At 43.4% G+C, this 17,707-nt stretch overlaps 1 protein-coding gene across 1 annotated transcript; it reads left to right on the top strand.

Annotated features, from left to right (window-relative positions):
• Positions 1 to 2,726: 2,726 nt before the first annotated feature.
• LOC308513893 (large ribosomal subunit protein eL24-like) lies at positions 2,727 to 11,533 on the top strand (the record flags this gene model as incomplete). Its single annotated transcript, XM_081083972.1, has 2 exons — positions 2,727 to 2,893; positions 11,005 to 11,533. The coding sequence occupies 2 exons, from the start codon at positions 2,727 to 2,729 to the stop codon at positions 11,531 to 11,533; spliced, it is 696 nt and encodes a 231-aa protein (XP_080940098.1).
• Positions 11,534 to 17,707: the final 6,174 nt, after the last annotated feature.

The raw sequence follows: 17,707 nt of genomic DNA, 5'->3' as shown, positions 1-17,707 counted from the left end.
TTCTAACCGCTCACATGCCTGCCTGGTCACCCCTAACTGCCTGTGCATGCCTGCCTGCCTGCCTGCCTGATCACCCCTAACCTCTCTGCCTGCCTGCCTGATTGCCCCTAACTGCCTCTGCCTGCCTGCCTGATCGCCCCTAACTGCCCTCCCCTGCTGGCCTGATCTCTCCCCCAACAGCCCTCCCCTGCCAGCTTGATCTCACCCCAAATGGCCCTCCCCTGCTGGCCTGATTGCCCCTAATTGCCTCTCCCTCAGTCCCCATCACCATGGCTTTGTCCAGAAGGAAGTCGGACATCCAGAAGATGGCTGGTCAACCCAGTCTAATTAGTATATTACCCTTTTATTAGTATAGATAGATTATATAGGATAGGATTGCTTAAATGGAGGAGAAAAGCCTTTTTCAGCAGGAGGAGATGCTCTTGGCAGACAAAAATACATAATCCCTATATCTGGACTGATAGCCAGCCATATGCCCTATACTGCCAAAGTGGTCATTAACCCCTAGAATGCTGGGGAACGCAATTGTGCTCCTCCTGTCTTTCACCAAAAGTGCCGGGAGTGCTATCGTGCTCCTCCTGCAGTGTCACTATTAGATGCTAGTAGTTCACTCTTTATTGACAGATGGCACCTAAGTGCAGAAAACAAATGTAGTAAAGATTTCCTTAAGTTTTTGAATATGTAACTTCATTTACTTGTGATTCATAATTTTTTTCCTAAACTGCTGTAAAATCAGCAAAAATGCCTTGGCAATTTTAGCATAGTTCCTAGGATATTGGTTGGCACTCAAAGGGTTAAAAAATTGAACCGCTTTCTTACACCTTACACCAAACAACTGTTGCCCTTAAAGCCCCTCCTCAGCCCCCACCTTAGGTTCTGCCTTGGCAGTTCACCCAGAGTAGGTTCTGATTGGTCAGTTTCTATGCCAGTCAGTGTCAAAGGCTCCGCCTCCTAGGCAGCCATTGGCTCCTCGCATTTCACCCAGATTTGGTTCTGATTGGTCGGTTTCTATGCCGGTCAGCATCTCCGGGATTATCAACGGGCCTGATCAGAGAGGCAGGGCTGATCAGCAGCCCCAGCGGAGGCCCAGAGGGAAACAGAGGTGCGGCTGCTGGCCAGGACCCGAGAGAAAGAGAGAGGCAAGGGCTGATCAACAGCTGCCATGGAGGCCACAGATCAGACCCTGCTTCTCTCTCCAGGCCTCTCTTTGGGCCTGATCTGCAGCCCTCTCGGCAGTCAGTGCTGGGTTGCGGTGCCTGTAGCAGCGGCAACCCAGCACTGACTGCAGGATTGACTTCCGGTCCGTCTAGCCTTCAGTCATTTTGGATGTTATGGACCCTGGATTTTATATATTAGTAGAATAGCTCACTCATATGTGTGGAAAATTCCTAACCTTTTTTAATATAGAAGACTAGAGGTCTGGTGCAAGAATTCGTGCATGGGCGGGGTCCCTTGGTCTGGCCGGTGGTTGGGGCCGATTGGAGTGGTCTTTATTGGGGCCATCTCTATTGGGGCCATCTGTCCCAGTCCTGATTGCGTCCGATTGGGGACAGCTGGTTGGGGGAGGGACTGTGGTAGGTTGGCTGGCCGTGGGAGGTTGGCTGTGGGAGCACACTGATCACTGGGGGCAGCTCCTGCATTGAGCATCTGCCCCCTGGTGGTCAGTGCACGTCATAGCGACCAGTCAACTAGTCATTTGGTCGACTGGTCGTAATTGTTGCTTAGGTTTTTATATATACTAGAAGCCCAGTGCACAAAATTCATACACCGGTGTGGAAGGGGGTGTCCCTCAGCCAGACCTGCACCCTCTCGCAATCCGGAACCAATGGCTCCTAACTGCTCGCCTGCTGCCTGCCTGCCTGATCGCTCCTAACCACTCTGCATGCCTGCCTGACCGCCCTAACCACCTCTGCCTCGACCCCCACCACCGCGGCTTCATCCAGAAGGTCGTCTGGAAGGACGTCCGGAATGACATCCCAAAGGTCGTTTGGCTGTCCAGTCTAATTAGCATATTACACTTTTATTATTATAGATAGACGAGGGGACACCTGAAGAGAGGAACTTGTGGGAGTAGGGGATTCCCAACTACATCTTCCAGGTCTGTCAATTTTCATTGCTGGATTTCTTGAGATGGATAATTTCTAAATTGGGCATGCTTCCCATAAAACATGCTGTTATGGCTCTCCCTGAGTAAGATGGTTCTTCTGGGTTAGCTCTGCTAATAGATCATCATCCTTTGATACAAAAAAATGTGTGATGTAAACTTTCCATCTCTATGTATGGAAGGCTATGGTAGGACCTTGCTGGAAGAAGGCTGGTTACTGGACTGAGAAATGTGGAAGCTATTAAAGGAGGCAGCACAAGGCTGTTCCATTAACAAAGGATTCTTAAATGGTAGCAACAGTACATGGACTGGTCCCTGTTAAGATGAATTTCCAGCAATTTCTTTGGCGATAACTCTTCCCTTCTCTTCTGAGAGGTCATGGCCAGCCTCTGGCCAGAGTTTCACATAACGGCTGCTCACTCTTCCAGGCTACAGGAATGTCATTCATTTGCCAAAGGATTTCCATCAACCCCTAATTGCCTGCTAATCTTTACCCTCTGTTTCTTCCCCTATGCCATTGAATATGTTATAAAAATGCATTTTAACACCTAGCTTAGTATCCTTCATTGTTTCTTTGTAGGAAGTCTGGTGCCATCACTTGGATGTCTCTTGACAGACATAGATGTCAGATGGGCCCCAAGAAGAAAACAACACACATTACCACACGCTCGATTCAGCTCTCATTGGTCCAGAGTGGCTGCAGCATGGTGTCCTCACTGACAGAAGGATCTACCAGGCTGGCTCTCAGGGCATGAAAGGATATGGTAGTTCTCAGAGCATGGGGACAATGTAATGCACTGCTTAATGATGGAGATAAATTGTTCTGAGAAATGTGTCATTAGGTGATTTCATTGTTATGTGATCACAGAGTGGACTTACAGAAACCTGGATGGTATAGCCTACTCACACCTAGACTATATGGTATAGCCCAGTGGTCAGCAAACTGCGGCTCGGCAAACCTCTGCTTGCGAGCCACATGCGGCTCTTTGGCCCCTGCAGTGTGGCTCTTCCACAAAATACTGGCTCTTCCACAAAATACCGACTTCTGCTCATGGGCCACGAAGTTTCAATTGCACTGTACGTGCGCGCCCACACGTGGTATTTTGTGGAAGAGCCACACTGAAGGGGCCAAAGAGCGCATGTGGCTCGTGAGCTGCGGTTTGCTGACCATGGGTATAGCCTATTGCTCTGAAGCTACAAGGTTACACAGCATGTTATTGCTGTATAACAACACAAGATTCAGTCAACCACAGGAGAAAAGGATGCAGTCAAGAGATGCGCAAAACAGGAGAGGCATGAGGCCACTGCTGGTGTAACAAGGCATGCTGTTTTACAGCAAACTTTTATTTTATTTTATTTTTTAAAATATATTTTTATTGATTTCAGATAGGAAGAGAGAGGGAGAGAGAGAATCATTGATTGGCTGCCTCCTGCAACCCCCTACTGGGGATCAAGCCCGCAACCCTGGGCATGTGCCCTTGACCAGAATTGAACCTGGGACCCATTGGTCCGCAGGCTGATGCTCTGTCCACTGAGCCAAATCAGCTAGGGCCAGATTTTCTTTTTATAAGTAGAAAGAGTACTCTACATGACGATGAAAAGTATCTCTATTACAAAAACCCCGTGGCTGTGACACCGTCACACCTTAACGACCAAAGGCACCTGCTGAACGTCATATGATTTCTTCATGGGAACAAGTTAAGTGTTGCTCTGTCCAGTTCTCATTTTCCAACAAAGGTCAATTTCAGTGCTCCTGAGAAGGAAAGGTTAGGGCAGGAAACTATTCTTATCTCCGTCCACAACTGTCTTCAAGGTGGGTGGGGCTGCATGCTCACCAAGGCGCACGCGGGTGGGTGGGGACTTGACACTGGGTCCTGCGGTGCGCCGGGTCTGGGTCTCACACGATTTTGCGTGGTGGGCCTCTAGTCTATAATAATAAAAGTGTAATATGCTAATTAGACTGGATGTCCTTCTGGGCGTCTTTCTGGACGACCTTCTGGACGAAGCCAGGGCTGCAAGGGAAGCCTGGGTCCCGGGTACTTGCCAGTGGCTGGAGGGAAGCCCAGGTCCCGGGTGCCAGAGGGAAGCTGGTGCTGGCAGCCAGGGGAAGGAAGGCCTATTCTTTCATGAATTTCGTGCATTGGGCCTCTAGTAGTATAGTAAATACGTAAACCAGCAGCATAGTCTTTGTAGGGAACTAGTTCAGAGATGCAGTATGTTTCCAGCAGCAAAGGCATCTGGGAAATGTTGGAATCTCTGTTTAACCCTCTGTGACTGTAATTCTCTTTGGCCTGAGGCTTGGCTGACTACCGAGAAAACCAAATGCCCCCCAAAGATAAATGCCATGCCCCAGGAAGGAGGTTAATGAAAGTATAGAGTGTGGGAAACTGCCCAGTATTATCTGTTAACTTAGAAATGCGTTGTTCTTTCTGTGGGCTCTGTGTCTACCCACCATGTGGTTTTACTGTTAACCCCCTGGGAGGGTGTAGATTTCTTCCCAGCCAGCACTGGGAACAAGCAGCTGCTTTGCCCATGTATGTACGTTTCTCCCATTAGAGCTCTTATGGATTTGAATAAGGCTTAGTGTAAGTTCTTCTAAATCAACCCTGAATTTAGACTTTTGGGGCTTTCTCCCAACAGTCATTTATTAGCATTATCGAGTGTTATGTGCTGTACATGACTGTAAGGGCTACTTTTATATGACAGGCAATGCAGTAGGTGTGTTTACACCAGCATCACCACAAACATGTGAGCAATGCGTTGCTCTAAAATGGTAGGGCACTGCCATAAAGACACCAGATGATAGGAATTTTCCAGCTTCATTATAATTTTATGGGATAACCATTGTATATGCAGTTCATTGTTGACCCAAATGTCATTATGCTACACATGACTGTATTTTATGAGGTAATTATTTCAAAGTGCAGCACTACTATAACAAATGTAGCTCACTGGTGAACTACATAGACTTTGGAATCAGACCGGCATGCAAATTGGTGTTTGTAATTCATTGGTGCTGTCTTTGTGGGCCAGTTCCTTAACCCCTCTACACCACTATGCAATGAAGACAACATCCACCTCCTAGAAATATTGCAAGGATTAAGTGAGATATAGCATGAAAATTCCCCAGCACAGTACTCAATGCCTACTAAACACTAAGTAAGTGTAGGCGATGATAATAGTGATGACTTAAGATGTTCCCCAAAATATAGTCTACCCAATAGTAGTGTACTTGAAAATATAATAGGTATACTATGAAAAAGTTTTGGAGTGACAGAGAACATCAATATACTAAAGGCTCTGTGGGGTCGTGCAGCAAAGAAATCAGTTGGATTTTGTTTAACTTAACTTTTCTCAAATTTATTTGAAGACAATCTGATTTTTTTTAAGCTCTTGGAATACCTATTACATTTGTGGGTCACTAGTGTCCCCCAGAACACTATCTGGACCATGCTGGATTATGAAAGAACTTTCAGTTGGGTGACTAGTTAAAAATCTTTCACCAGAAAGCAAAACAAGAGTTAAATATAAAGAAGATTAAGTGTAAAACCTGGCCTCGGTGAATACTGGCCCAGGGTTGCAGCTGGCTCTCGGCCGCTGGTAGTCTGGAGCAGTGTGGGCCAGCGTCTCGGCCATCTGCTGTGGAGGGCAGCACGCAGTGCGGCAGGGCAGGCTTTTAAATTCTGACTCAGAATTTACTGTTCCAACTGCTGGCCTCACTTAGAAACGGCAGCTGCCCAGAGCCCTCAGAGGCAGCTCAGCCCCAGAAGCAAAGCCCGGAGCTCTGTGCTGTCCTTGCTAAGAGCACCCAGGCCAAACCCTGGCTTTCCTTTTCAGCCAGGAACGGCCGCACATGTTTCATACTTTTGTTTATTTGAGTTTGTTTTGTAGGAAACCACATGAAGTATAAACCATGTTGGCCTATGCTGGTCTCAGTGTAGGAGAAGCCTCACAGAGTGATGCTTTTGAAATGAAAAATTATAACTCATCAAAGAATATATGATTGATTCCTAGAGCAAGACACCAAGGCTCTAATGGCCACCTCTTGTGAACAACAGCTGGCTATTCATGCTAGGGACTTTTTGTTTTTCCAGGTGGAAGTTTACAGAGAGTTACAGAAAGTAGATAGGAGATCCGAAAGACAGAGTAAAAAGAAATATCCTTTTTTAAATAAGGAAAACGAAGTGTGTGTGTGTGTGTGTGTGTGTGTGTGTGTGTGTGTGTGTGTCTATATATCTATATATCTATATATACTTAAGCATACTATTGAATTGATGTTTAGCATAATATTGAGTTGATATAATGTTAATATTGAGTCAGTGAAAAGGAATTTACAAGGAAGGAGACACCAAATTACGTTTGTGATAAGATAGTCTGTATATTTTGCCACTAGGAACACAATTAGTCTCAGGCTTTATGCATCATCACATGACACAGAGAAACATGGAATTCTCACAGTTCACTTATGAACTGAGCAAGATTAAAAGTACAATACCAAGTTTTAACACAGATCATAAAGACAGACCCTTCCCCCAAAACAATGAAAACCAAAACGCTTCAGACACAGCCAACATTGACTTAGGGATACACATTTAAAATGAAGTGCAATACTAAGAAATTAAACCCAGCAGCCTCTGAAGAGAAAACTACAATGTGACCAAGTAAGGTTTACCATAGGAATGCAAGGAACGGTGTATTAATAGGAAATCTATAAATAAAACATTTCAAAAAGTCAGGAGAGAAAAATTACATAATCATCATAGCAGATGGTACCCATTAATGATTTAAAATATAGTAACGTGGGAATAGAGAATAGCTCCTTAGTAGTACTTAGTAGAAATACTTAATGAAGACACAGCAGAGCTTTTCCATTAGAATTAGAAAAATGATAAGGATGTCTGGTATTACTTTTATTATTTGCCTGAAAGTTTTAGCCATTGAAATAAGATAGGAAACAAATAACAGTGTCATAGTTAATTTTGTGTGTCAACTTGGCTAGGCCGGTGCTGAGATATTTGGTCAAGCGCCAGTTTTGATATTGTTGTGAAAGATATTTTAGATGTGATTAACCTTTACACCAGTAATATATGTTAAAAGTAAGCAGATTACGCCTCATACTCACCTAATCAGTAGAAGGCTTTAAGAGAAGACTATGGTCCTGGAAGGAGAAAGAATTCTGTCTCTAGACTGTCTTTGAACTTGAAACTACAACAATTCTTCCCTGGGTTTCAGCCTGGTAGCCAGCCCTACAGATTTCAGATTTGCCAGACCCCACAATGTGTGAGCCAATTCCTTAAAATAAGTCTCTTTATATAATATATACACACATTCTGTTTGTTCTGTTTCTCTGAAGAACCCTAATGCAAATAACAATGGCAAACACCTACTGAAGGCTTCTATGTGCCGGGCAATGTATGTATTTTGTCATTTCATCCTCACAATAGTTTTAAAAGGCAGGGTGATTTTTCTTCCTATTAGAAACTAAACAGAATAAAATTATCTGAGAAGTCACAGTGATGTCCTGTGCTAATTAAAGGAAATGTAAAAACCTACATTTCTTGCCCTTTTACTTTTAGGCAGATGACTCCAACCAACTCTTTCTGGGTAAGATATCAGTGCTCTGAGACCAGGCATTGATGGTAGAATCAATCTTACTGTCCTGGCAGTAGCCAATGAAATGGAACACAGGCTGGGAAGCAACAGTAGTCAGGAGCCACTACAGGGATTTGGCTTGCACTTGACTTGTACTCTCAACAATGCCGTATTAGTTTGCTGTGGCTGCTGTAACACATTATCATAGACTCAGTGGCTCAGACAACACAAATGTGTTACCAGTTCTGGAGGCCAGAAGTCTAAAATCAAGGTGTCAGCAGGGCAGCATTCCCTTCAGAAACTCTAGGGGAGAATCCATCTCCTTGACTTCCCAGCTCCCAGAGGCCACCTGCATTTTTTGGTTCCTGGCCCTTTGCTCCATCTTCACAGTTAGCAGCACAGCATCTCCACATTTCTCTCTTTCTGACCTCTGCTTACATAGCTCATTGCCTTCTCTCTCTTATTTTGAGCCTTTTGTACCTTTTTTATAAGGACCTTTGGAATTACTTTGGGCCCACTGTAATAATCTTCCTATCTCAAGATCTTTAATTTAATCACATTTGCAAATTCCCTTTTGCCCTGAGAGTAACATATTCCCAAATTCCGTGGGTTAGAATGTGGGCATCTTTGGGGAGGTGGGTGTTATGCTGTCTATCTTACAAAGGTAGGTGAGAGATCCCATCATATCCTTTGTCTGCAGAAGTGTCCCTCCTAACACATTGTTTGCGGGTAGTTTTTTTTTTTTAATTATTATTAGTTAAGGTATTACAAATGTGTCCTCATCCCCCCCTTTAACCCCCAACCTCCCCCCCACACACAAACTCATGCTCCCATCCCCCCGTTGTCCATGTCCATTGGTTTGGCTTATATACATGTATACAAGTTGCGGGTAGTTTTTATCGCGCGCTAACAGGTGGCGCGGGCCATTTTTGCTACTTTTTTTGCGCAAATGGCAACGTTCAGTAAAATTACGATAACTTTAGTTTATGTATTTATACGTTACCCGCATTCTACCGCTAGTCTATAAAAAACGTATTAATACGTGTCCTGCGCTCTACTACACTGGTAGAACGTATAAATACGTTTCCCGCATACAATGTGTTCTAATAGAACAAAGAGAAACTGGCCTCTCAACTCCTTATTATCATGAAAGATGCCAACCTTCAGTGTTTTCCTGTTCCTAGTTCTCTGGCGAGAAGCCCATTGCACAACTCAGTTTTAGGGCAGCTGTCCCAAAGGATAGGAGGAATTTCTTTGCAACATCGACACTGCCTTCTAACCATCCCATAGACACGTAACATAAGAGGCTCTTATGAAACTTGGATTCATATTTTTCTCATCTTGTTGTTTGGCAAGGCTATTCCAAATATAAAAACAAACACCAAATTCACAGGGAACAAGATTAATAGCGATGACTTCCTTAAAGTTCAAAACCTATATAGGTTTTTTTTTTTAAAAAAAAAAAAAAAACAGAAACAGAGACTTTCAGTTTCTGGTTCCACATCTAAGAGGTCGCCACTCTGTCCAAACAAGTAAAAACTTGAATAAACTGAAAAATCAACAACTTGTCTTGTATCCCTAAGAGAGGGGAGGACACAGACACAAGGGAAACCGCGGCCACCAAGACTGCAAACAGCCAGGCTAACACAGGGAGGCAGAACTTACCGGAACACGTGGGAGCCAGTGCCAGGGCAGGAACACTTAAACTGGAACCGAAGACACGCTGGAGGCTCCTCAGTGTGGACACCTCTGAGAGGTAGAACCCTGGGACTCTGTCACGGGAGCCCCCACAGTTCTGTGAGATTTACCTCCAGGAGCTCAACCAAGCTGTCACAGTAAATATGGGAGAAGAAGCTCCTGCTTCCAGCAGGGTGAGGAGACAGCCGTTTTGAAAGACCCAAGCACTCAGTTCTTAATAAGACCTGCCCTCCGGGAGACTAATTGCCCAGGGCCTCACCTGCTGGGTATTTCCAGAGCCTAACTGGCCTGGGGGAAGGGAAACACTGAATGTTAGCTCCATCTGGCCATCCTGTCCTACCTGAGGGGGAGAGGAACTAAGAAGCCCTTGTGAAGCTCCAGAGGCACAGGCTCCCTGAGACGGAGGCCTCACCCCAGGGCTGCAGAGCCCTCCCTCCCCCGCACAGCTACCTTGCTACAGGCCTGCTTACAGCAGTTCAATCGACCTGGTCCATCATGCTCACTAGCAAGAAAAACTCACAAGACATACCACAAGGCAAAAAGTACAACTTGAAGAGACAGAGCAAACATCAGAACCAGACAAGGCAGGGATGTTCGAATTACCAGACAGGGGATTTAGAACAACTGTGATTAATATGTGAGGAGCTCTAATGGATAGAGTAGACAGCTTGTAAGAAGAGAGGGGCAATGTAAGCAGAGAGTGAAATGCTAAGAAAGAATGAAAAAGAACCAAAAAACAGGGTAACAGAAATGAAGAATGACTTCGATGGGCTTATTAGTAGACTGGCCTCAGCTGAGGAAAGAATCTTTGAGCTTGAGACAATTTGAGGTAAATAGAAACCTCCCCAACTTAAAAGCTAAGAGAACAAAGACTGGAAAAAACACACACTCATAATATTCAAGGACTATGAGACAACTACAAAAGATGTTACAAACTCATAATGGGAATAACAGAAAGAAAAGAGGGAAAGGAGAAGTACAGTGGGGCCTTGACTTAAGAGTGTCCCGACTAATGAGTTTTTCGAGATACGAGCCGTCTCTCAGCCAATTTTTTGCTTTGAGTTGCGAGCTAAAATTCGGGTTACGAGCCAGCTTCAGATACCCCACCGCTAGTTGGCGCAGCGAACGTCACAATGAATGCCACAACATCAGCCCAGCATCACGTTTCATTGTAATGGTGAAAATTATTCATATTTCATATGAATAATTTGAGTTACGAGCTCCGTCACGGAACGAATTAAACTCGTAAGTCAAGGCCCCACTGTATTTGAAACAAGTCACTAACCCCCAAATAAAGTCAGACACAAAACACAGATTCAAGAAGCTCAAAGAACACCAAATAATATAGATGCAAAAAAAACCCAAACAAAATACCCCAAACTGGCACCTATGCATATCATTTTCAAATTACAAAAGATGAAAAATAAAGAAAAACAATCTTGAAAATAGCCAGAGGGAAGCAACGCCTTACCTATAGCAAAGATAAGAATTATATCCAACTACTCCTCAGAAACTGTGCAAACAAGAAGAGTGTGGAGTGAAATAAAATGTTAAGAGAAAAACCTTCACACTAACCTAGAATTCTGTACCCTGTGACATTATCCATCCAGAGTGACAGAGTCTCCTTCTCTTCACCATCTTTCCTGCTCTCTGGCGGCCACAGCCGTGAAGGCCGAGCTGTGCAGATTCAGTGGGTACAAGATCTACCCCGGACACGGGCGGCGCTACACCAGGAACGACGGGAAGGGTTTCCAATTTCTTAATGCAAAAGGCAAGTCGGCATTCCTTTCCAAGAGGAATCCTGGGCAGGTAAACTGGACTCTCCTCTACCGAAGGAAGCAAAAGAAGGGACAGTCGGAAGAACTTCAAAAGAAAAGAACCCACTGTGCAGTCAGGTTCCAGAGGGCCATCACTGGTGCATCTCCTGCTGATATAACAGCCAAGAGGAACCAGAGACCTGAAGTTAGGAAAGCTCAACGAGAACAAGCTCTCAGGGCTGTCAAGGAAGCAAGAAATTTGAAGCAAACATCTGAAAAGGCAGCAATGGCTGCTGCTAAGGCTCCCACAAAGGCAGCACCTAAGCAGAAGATGGTGAAGCCTGTGGAGGTTTTTGTTCCCTGTGTTGATGGAAAATGCTAAGTTGGCAGATGAGATTCTTAAATAAAGACCTGACTATACCTGAAAAAATTTAAAAAACAGTGACAGAGAATTAAACACTTTCTCAGACAGATAAAACTTGTGGGAATTTATTACCAGTAGAAATAAATGTGAAAAGAAATTCTTTAGAGAGAAGGAAAATAATATAGGTCAGAAACTTGGATCTGAATAAGGAAAGAAAGAACGTCAAAGAAGGAATAAGTAAAGGTAAAATTAAAAAACATTCATTTTTCTTATTTTTAATTGCTCTAACAGATAACAGTTTGTTCAGAACAATAACAATAATGTATTCAATTATGTATGTACTAGAGGCCCAGTACACAAAATTTGTGCATGGGCTGGGGTCCTTCAGCTCGGCCTGTACCCTCTCCAATCTGGGACCCCTTGGGGGATATCCGACTGCCTGTTTAGGCCTGATCCCGCAGTGACATCCCTCTTGCAATCCAGGACTGCTGATTCCTAACTTCTCACCTGCCTGCCTGCCTGATTGCCCCTAACTGCTCACCTGCCTGCCTGACTGGTTGCCTCTAACTGTTCTCCTCTGCCGGCCTGATCACTCCTAATCGCCTCTTCCTCCCCCCCACCCCCCCATGGCTTTGTCCAGAAAGATGTCCGGTCTAATTAGCATATTGCCCTTTTTATTAGTATAGATATTTTATATATCTACACTTATGCATGCTTATATATAAGTGAAATGAACGACAGCAAAGATATAAGGGATGGGAGGGAGGAATTTGGATTATTTTTTTACAAGTACTCTATATTTCCTGTGAAGTGGTATAGCATTATTTGAAAATGGACTTGGATTAGTTGTAAGTCATACTGCAAATTCTAAGGCAACCACTAAAAAAGGAGAAAATATAAATATAACTGATATCCTAAGGAGAGAAAATGGAATCATATATAAAGTTCAATTAAAAACACAGAAGGCAGAAAAAGAGAAGACAAAAATAGAAACAAAGAACAAGGGAACAAGTAGAAAACAGTAACAAATATGGTAGAGCCCACTATATTGATAATCACTTTGAATATCAATGGTCTAAATGCAACAGTTAAAAGACAAAGATTGTCAGAGTAGATCAGAAATCAAGTCCACTGTATGTTTCCCACTCTAAATGTAGACACATATATATTAAAAGTAAGTGGATGAAGAAAAATATATACCAGGATAACACTAATCATAAGAAAGCAAGAATAGCTATATTAATTTCTTTTTAAAATTAATTTATTTTTTAAAATATATTTTTATTGATTTCAGAGGAAGGAAGGGAGAGGGAGAGAGAGAGAGAAATATCAATGATGAGAGAGAATCATTGATCGGCTGCCTCCTGCACACCCACTACTGGGGACCAAGTCCACAATGCAGGCATGTGTCCTGACCAGGAATCAAGTCATGACCTCCTGGTTCATAGGTTGATGCTCAACTAATGAGTCATGCTGGCCAAGCTAGCTATATTAATTTCAGAGAGTATATTTCAAAGCAAGGAAATTTATCAATGATGAAGAAGGGAATTACATAATGATGAAGGGTCAATTCTCTAAGAAGACAACAATCCTTAATGTGTATGTGCCTAAAAAAAATGTGTTAAACTATATGAAGCCAAACCTGCAAGGAGAGATAGACGAATCCATATCCATAGTTGAAGACTCCAGCACCCCACTACCAGAAGTGGACAGATCCAGCAGGCAGAAAACCAGTAAGACTTAGTTGGATTCAACAGCACCATCAATCAACTGGATTTAATAGACATCTATTGACTACTTCATTGAACAGCAGCACAATACACATTTTTCTCAAACTCACACAGAACATTCACCAAGATAGATGACATTCTGGTCCATTAAATGCACCTTAACAAATTTCAAAAAGTGTAAATATGCAATGCCTGGTCTCAAATCCCAATGGAATTAAACTAGAAATCAATAACAGAAAGATAACTATAAAATCCCCAAGTATGTGGGTATTCAACAACATACTTCTAAATAACACAGGCTGAAAAATAAAACAAAGTTAAAAGACAAACAATAAACTAGAAAAATACATTTGCAAAATGTATAGCAAGGGGTTAATATATTCAATATATAAAACAGTTACAAATTAACAGGAGGAAAAGACAAATACTCAAGAGGAAAAATGGCAAAGGAAATAGACACAACACAATAAGATATCTACATGTGAAAATGCTTAAGTTCATTGGTATAAAGGGAAGTTAGACTAGAATAACTTGACAAATATAAAAATGACTAATTCTAGAAAATATGTGTGCACCCTCTTGTTTGCTGGTAAGAGTGTGTATGGTACAACATTTCCATTACACTGGTAATATGTATTAAAGCTTAAAAATTGTACACACTCAATGACCCAGAAATTCCATTTATAGGAATTTATCTGAAGGAAATCAGGATTACAAAAATTGGGCTGCAAAAATTTTCCACATGGTTCATTTTATATGTATCTACATATATCTATATATATATAAAACCCTAATATGCAAATAGACCAAATGGCAGAACAACTGGTCGCTATGATGTGCACTGACCACCAGTGGGCACATGCAGAACATGGCAGGTGTCAGCAGCAGGTGGCCGAGCATGGAACATGGCCGGCATTGGCCGCAGTGGGATGGTGGAGCAGATGAGTGGGGGAGCCAAATCAAGGTGGGGCACTGGTCACTGTCATCAGGGTGAGCCTCTGTTGGTTACTGAAAATACTTTGCTCCCATGTGCTGCAGTCCCACCCAGCATTCGCACCCGCTGCCGGCTCCTGGTGCCGGCCCCGATTGCTCAGGGCCAACAGCTGGTGCGAGCAGCGGCTGCCAGCCCCAATTGCCCCTGAGGGCTTCTCCACCTCCTCCTGCTCCTGAGGGGCAATCAGGGCAGCAGCCACTGCTCGCACCTGCTGACAGCGCTGGCCCCAATTGCTCCGTGGCATCAGTGGGTGTGTGTGGGGCAGTGCCGTCAGTGTGTGGGAGCAGCAGCAGTGGGAGCAGGGCTACCAGCAGACAGGGAACTGGGGGCTGCAGTGGGAGGAGCTGGGCAGAGGGGTGGAGGATGGACTGAGACCTGCCCCCATGCCTACTGCAGCCTCATGGCCCACAGTTCCTTTCAAGGTGCATGAATTTGTGCACTGTGTGTGTGTGTGTGTGTGTGTGCGCTAAATATGAAAGGAAACAATCTGAATATCTGAAGAAAAGATTGGTTTACCAGATTATAATCTTCCATAAAATAGAACGTTATTCAGTCATTTAAAATGAGAATTTTATCCATTCAATCTTATTTATTATCAGAGTATGTTTATTGTTTTCTCTCACTAAAAAAACAAGGGTAGGGAGAGAGAAACCAAGATGGCGGCATAGGTAAACACCAGAAATTGTTGCCTCCCACAACTACAAAAATACAACTAAAAGACAAAACGGACATCATCCAGAACTACAGGAAGGCTGGCTGAGTGGAAATTCTACAACTAGAAGGAAAGAGAAAAGCACACTGAGACTCAGAAGAGGTGCGGAAGTAAAGTGCAGAGGTACGGAGGCGCACATGGCAAGGGCTGGCAACTGAGGACATGGCTGTCTTTTTGAATTGGGAGGGAGTCACAAGCCCCCAACTGCTTTGAACTCCAGTTCTGGGGAGTCTCTGGGGACACAAACTCATACGGGGAGAAACTGGACTGTCTGGCAGCGGCCAGAACTCGGAACTCGAGGGCGGCTTTCTCTCAGAGGTACTTTCAGTGATTACCGGGACACTGAGATGCCGGGCCTCTTAGGGCAGGGCTGAGGATCAACCATAGCTGTTTGCTCTGCCCTGTTGATTACCTGAAACCCTGCCCCACCCAAGCTGGGGCAGAGGCTTTTGCATATGAATGCCCTGGCCCTTTGCAATCTGAAAATTACCTAACAAACTGCAGCTGGGCCAGACAGACCCATAACTTCCAAGAGAAGGCCCAAGGCCCCACAGCAGCTTGCATTGCTTCACAGCTGGGCCTCATCTGGGCACCTCCAAACCCCAAACAAGGAAGGGGAATCTGCAGATCTCTTTGTAGCTCCTGCTGAGTAGCCTCAGGCAGAGGCTAAATTAGCACCTCCTTAGATCCAAGAGCCAGTGTTCCCAGTGGTCAGAGTGGGACCATCCAGATTACAACTCCTCAGATCCATAAGGGACACACTCAGGGGGCAGACTCAGTGAGCACCAAAGCCCCACTGAAGCAAGTCTTGCCTCAGAAGGGTGTCTTCAGCATAGAAGTTCTCCCACCGTAGACACAGCCAATAGGCCTGGAGGTTAATTCCTCCCAGTGATACCTACAACAATCAAGGCTTAACTACAACAAGACAGTGCACACAGCCCACAATGGGGTGCACTAAGAGTGTCCACCTTAGGTAATTGGGGAGGCTGAGCCACTGGGCCCAATAGGACACCTAGCACATAAAGCCACTCTACCAACACAGGGAAGCATAAAAAATGTGGAGACAAAGAAACAGGTCACAAATGACAGAAATGTAGGAAAGCAAACTACTGGATATAGAGTTCAAAACCACGGTTATAAGGTTTTTCAAGAATTTTCTAGGAACCGCCGATAAATTTAGTGAGACCCTGGAGGATATGAAAAAAGACCAACTAGAAATTAAGCGTACACTGACTGAAATAAAGAATAATATACAGAGATCCAACAGCAGACAAGAGGATCCCAAGAATCAAGTCAAAGATTTGAAATACGAAGAAGTAAAAATATCCAACCAGGAAAGCAAAAAGAAAAAAGATTCCAAAAATATGAAGTTAGTGTAAGGAGCCTCTGGGACAATTTCAAGTGTACCAACATCCAAATTATAGGGATACCAGAAGAAGAGAGAGAGCAAGATATTGAAAACCTATTTCAAGAAATAATGACAGAAAACTTCCCCTACCTGGTGAAAGAAATAGACTTACAAGTTCAGGATGCACAGAGAACCCCAAACAAAAGGAATCCAAAGAGGAACACACCAAGACACATCATAATTAAAATGCCAAGGGCAAAAGACAAAGAGAGAATCTTAAAAGCAGCAAGAGAAAGACAGTCAGTTACCTACAAGGGAGTAGCCATACGACTGTCAGCTGATTTCTCAACAGAAACTATGCAGGCCAGAAGGGAGTGGCAAGAAATATTCAAAGTGATGAATAGCAAGAACCTACAACAAGTATTACTTTATCTAGCAAAGCTATCATTCAGAATTGAAGGTCAGATAAAGAGCTTCACAGATAAGGAAAAGCTAAAGGAGTTCATCACCACCAAACCAGTATTATATGAAATGCTGAAAGGTATTCTTTAAGAAGAGGAAGAAGAAAAAGGTAAAGATAGAAATTATGAACAGCAAATACATTTCTATCAACAAGTGAATCTAAAAATCAAGTGAATAAAAACTCTGATGAACAGAGTAAACTGGTGAATATAATAGAACCAGGAGCATAGAAAGGGAGTGGACTGACAATTCTTGGGGGGAAAGCGGTGTGGGGGTGCAGGAAGAGACTGGACAAAAATCGTACACCTATGGATGAGGACAGTGGGAGGGGTAAGCGCAGAGTGTGGGGTGGGAACTGGGTGGAGGAGAGCTATGGGGGGAGAACAGAGGAACAACTGCAATAATCTGAACAGTAAAGATTTAATTTAAAAAATAAAAAAATCAAAGTAAATAAATGTTTGCTAAATAAAAAAAAAAAACAAGGGCAGGGACTCTTTAACTGCTGTGCACTTAGTGACTAGAAGAGTGCATGGCATGCTTCTAGTTTTTTATATTGACCTTGGAGAGAGAGAGTGAGATTAGAAAGATTTGTTATTCCATTTATTTATGCATTCGTCGGTTGCTTCTTGTATGTGTCTTGTTGTCTGGGAATCGAACCCACAATTTTGGAGTATTGGGATAATGCTCTAATCAACTGAGATGCTTGGCCAGAGCTAAAATATGTTTTCAAATAATAGAACAGCATATGAAACACTCACAATTTAAAAATAAAATAATCAAGATAAAAAAATTTATGGAGAGTATGATGTGAAAACAAAGCAACAAAAAGATTAGAAGAAAACATATCAAATGTTTATACAGGTTATCTCTGGATGATGAGATTAAAGGTGATTTAATATTTTTCCTTGTACACTTTACCGTTTCTAAACTCACCATAATGACCATG

Source organism: Myotis nattereri (assembly GCF_964212035.1).
Source record: "Myotis nattereri genome assembly, chromosome: 2".
Lineage (NCBI taxonomy): Eukaryota > Metazoa > Chordata > Mammalia > Chiroptera > Vespertilionidae > Myotis > Myotis nattereri.
The sequence above is the reverse complement of the archived record's forward strand: the minus strand, read 5'-3'. Positions and strand labels throughout refer to the sequence as shown.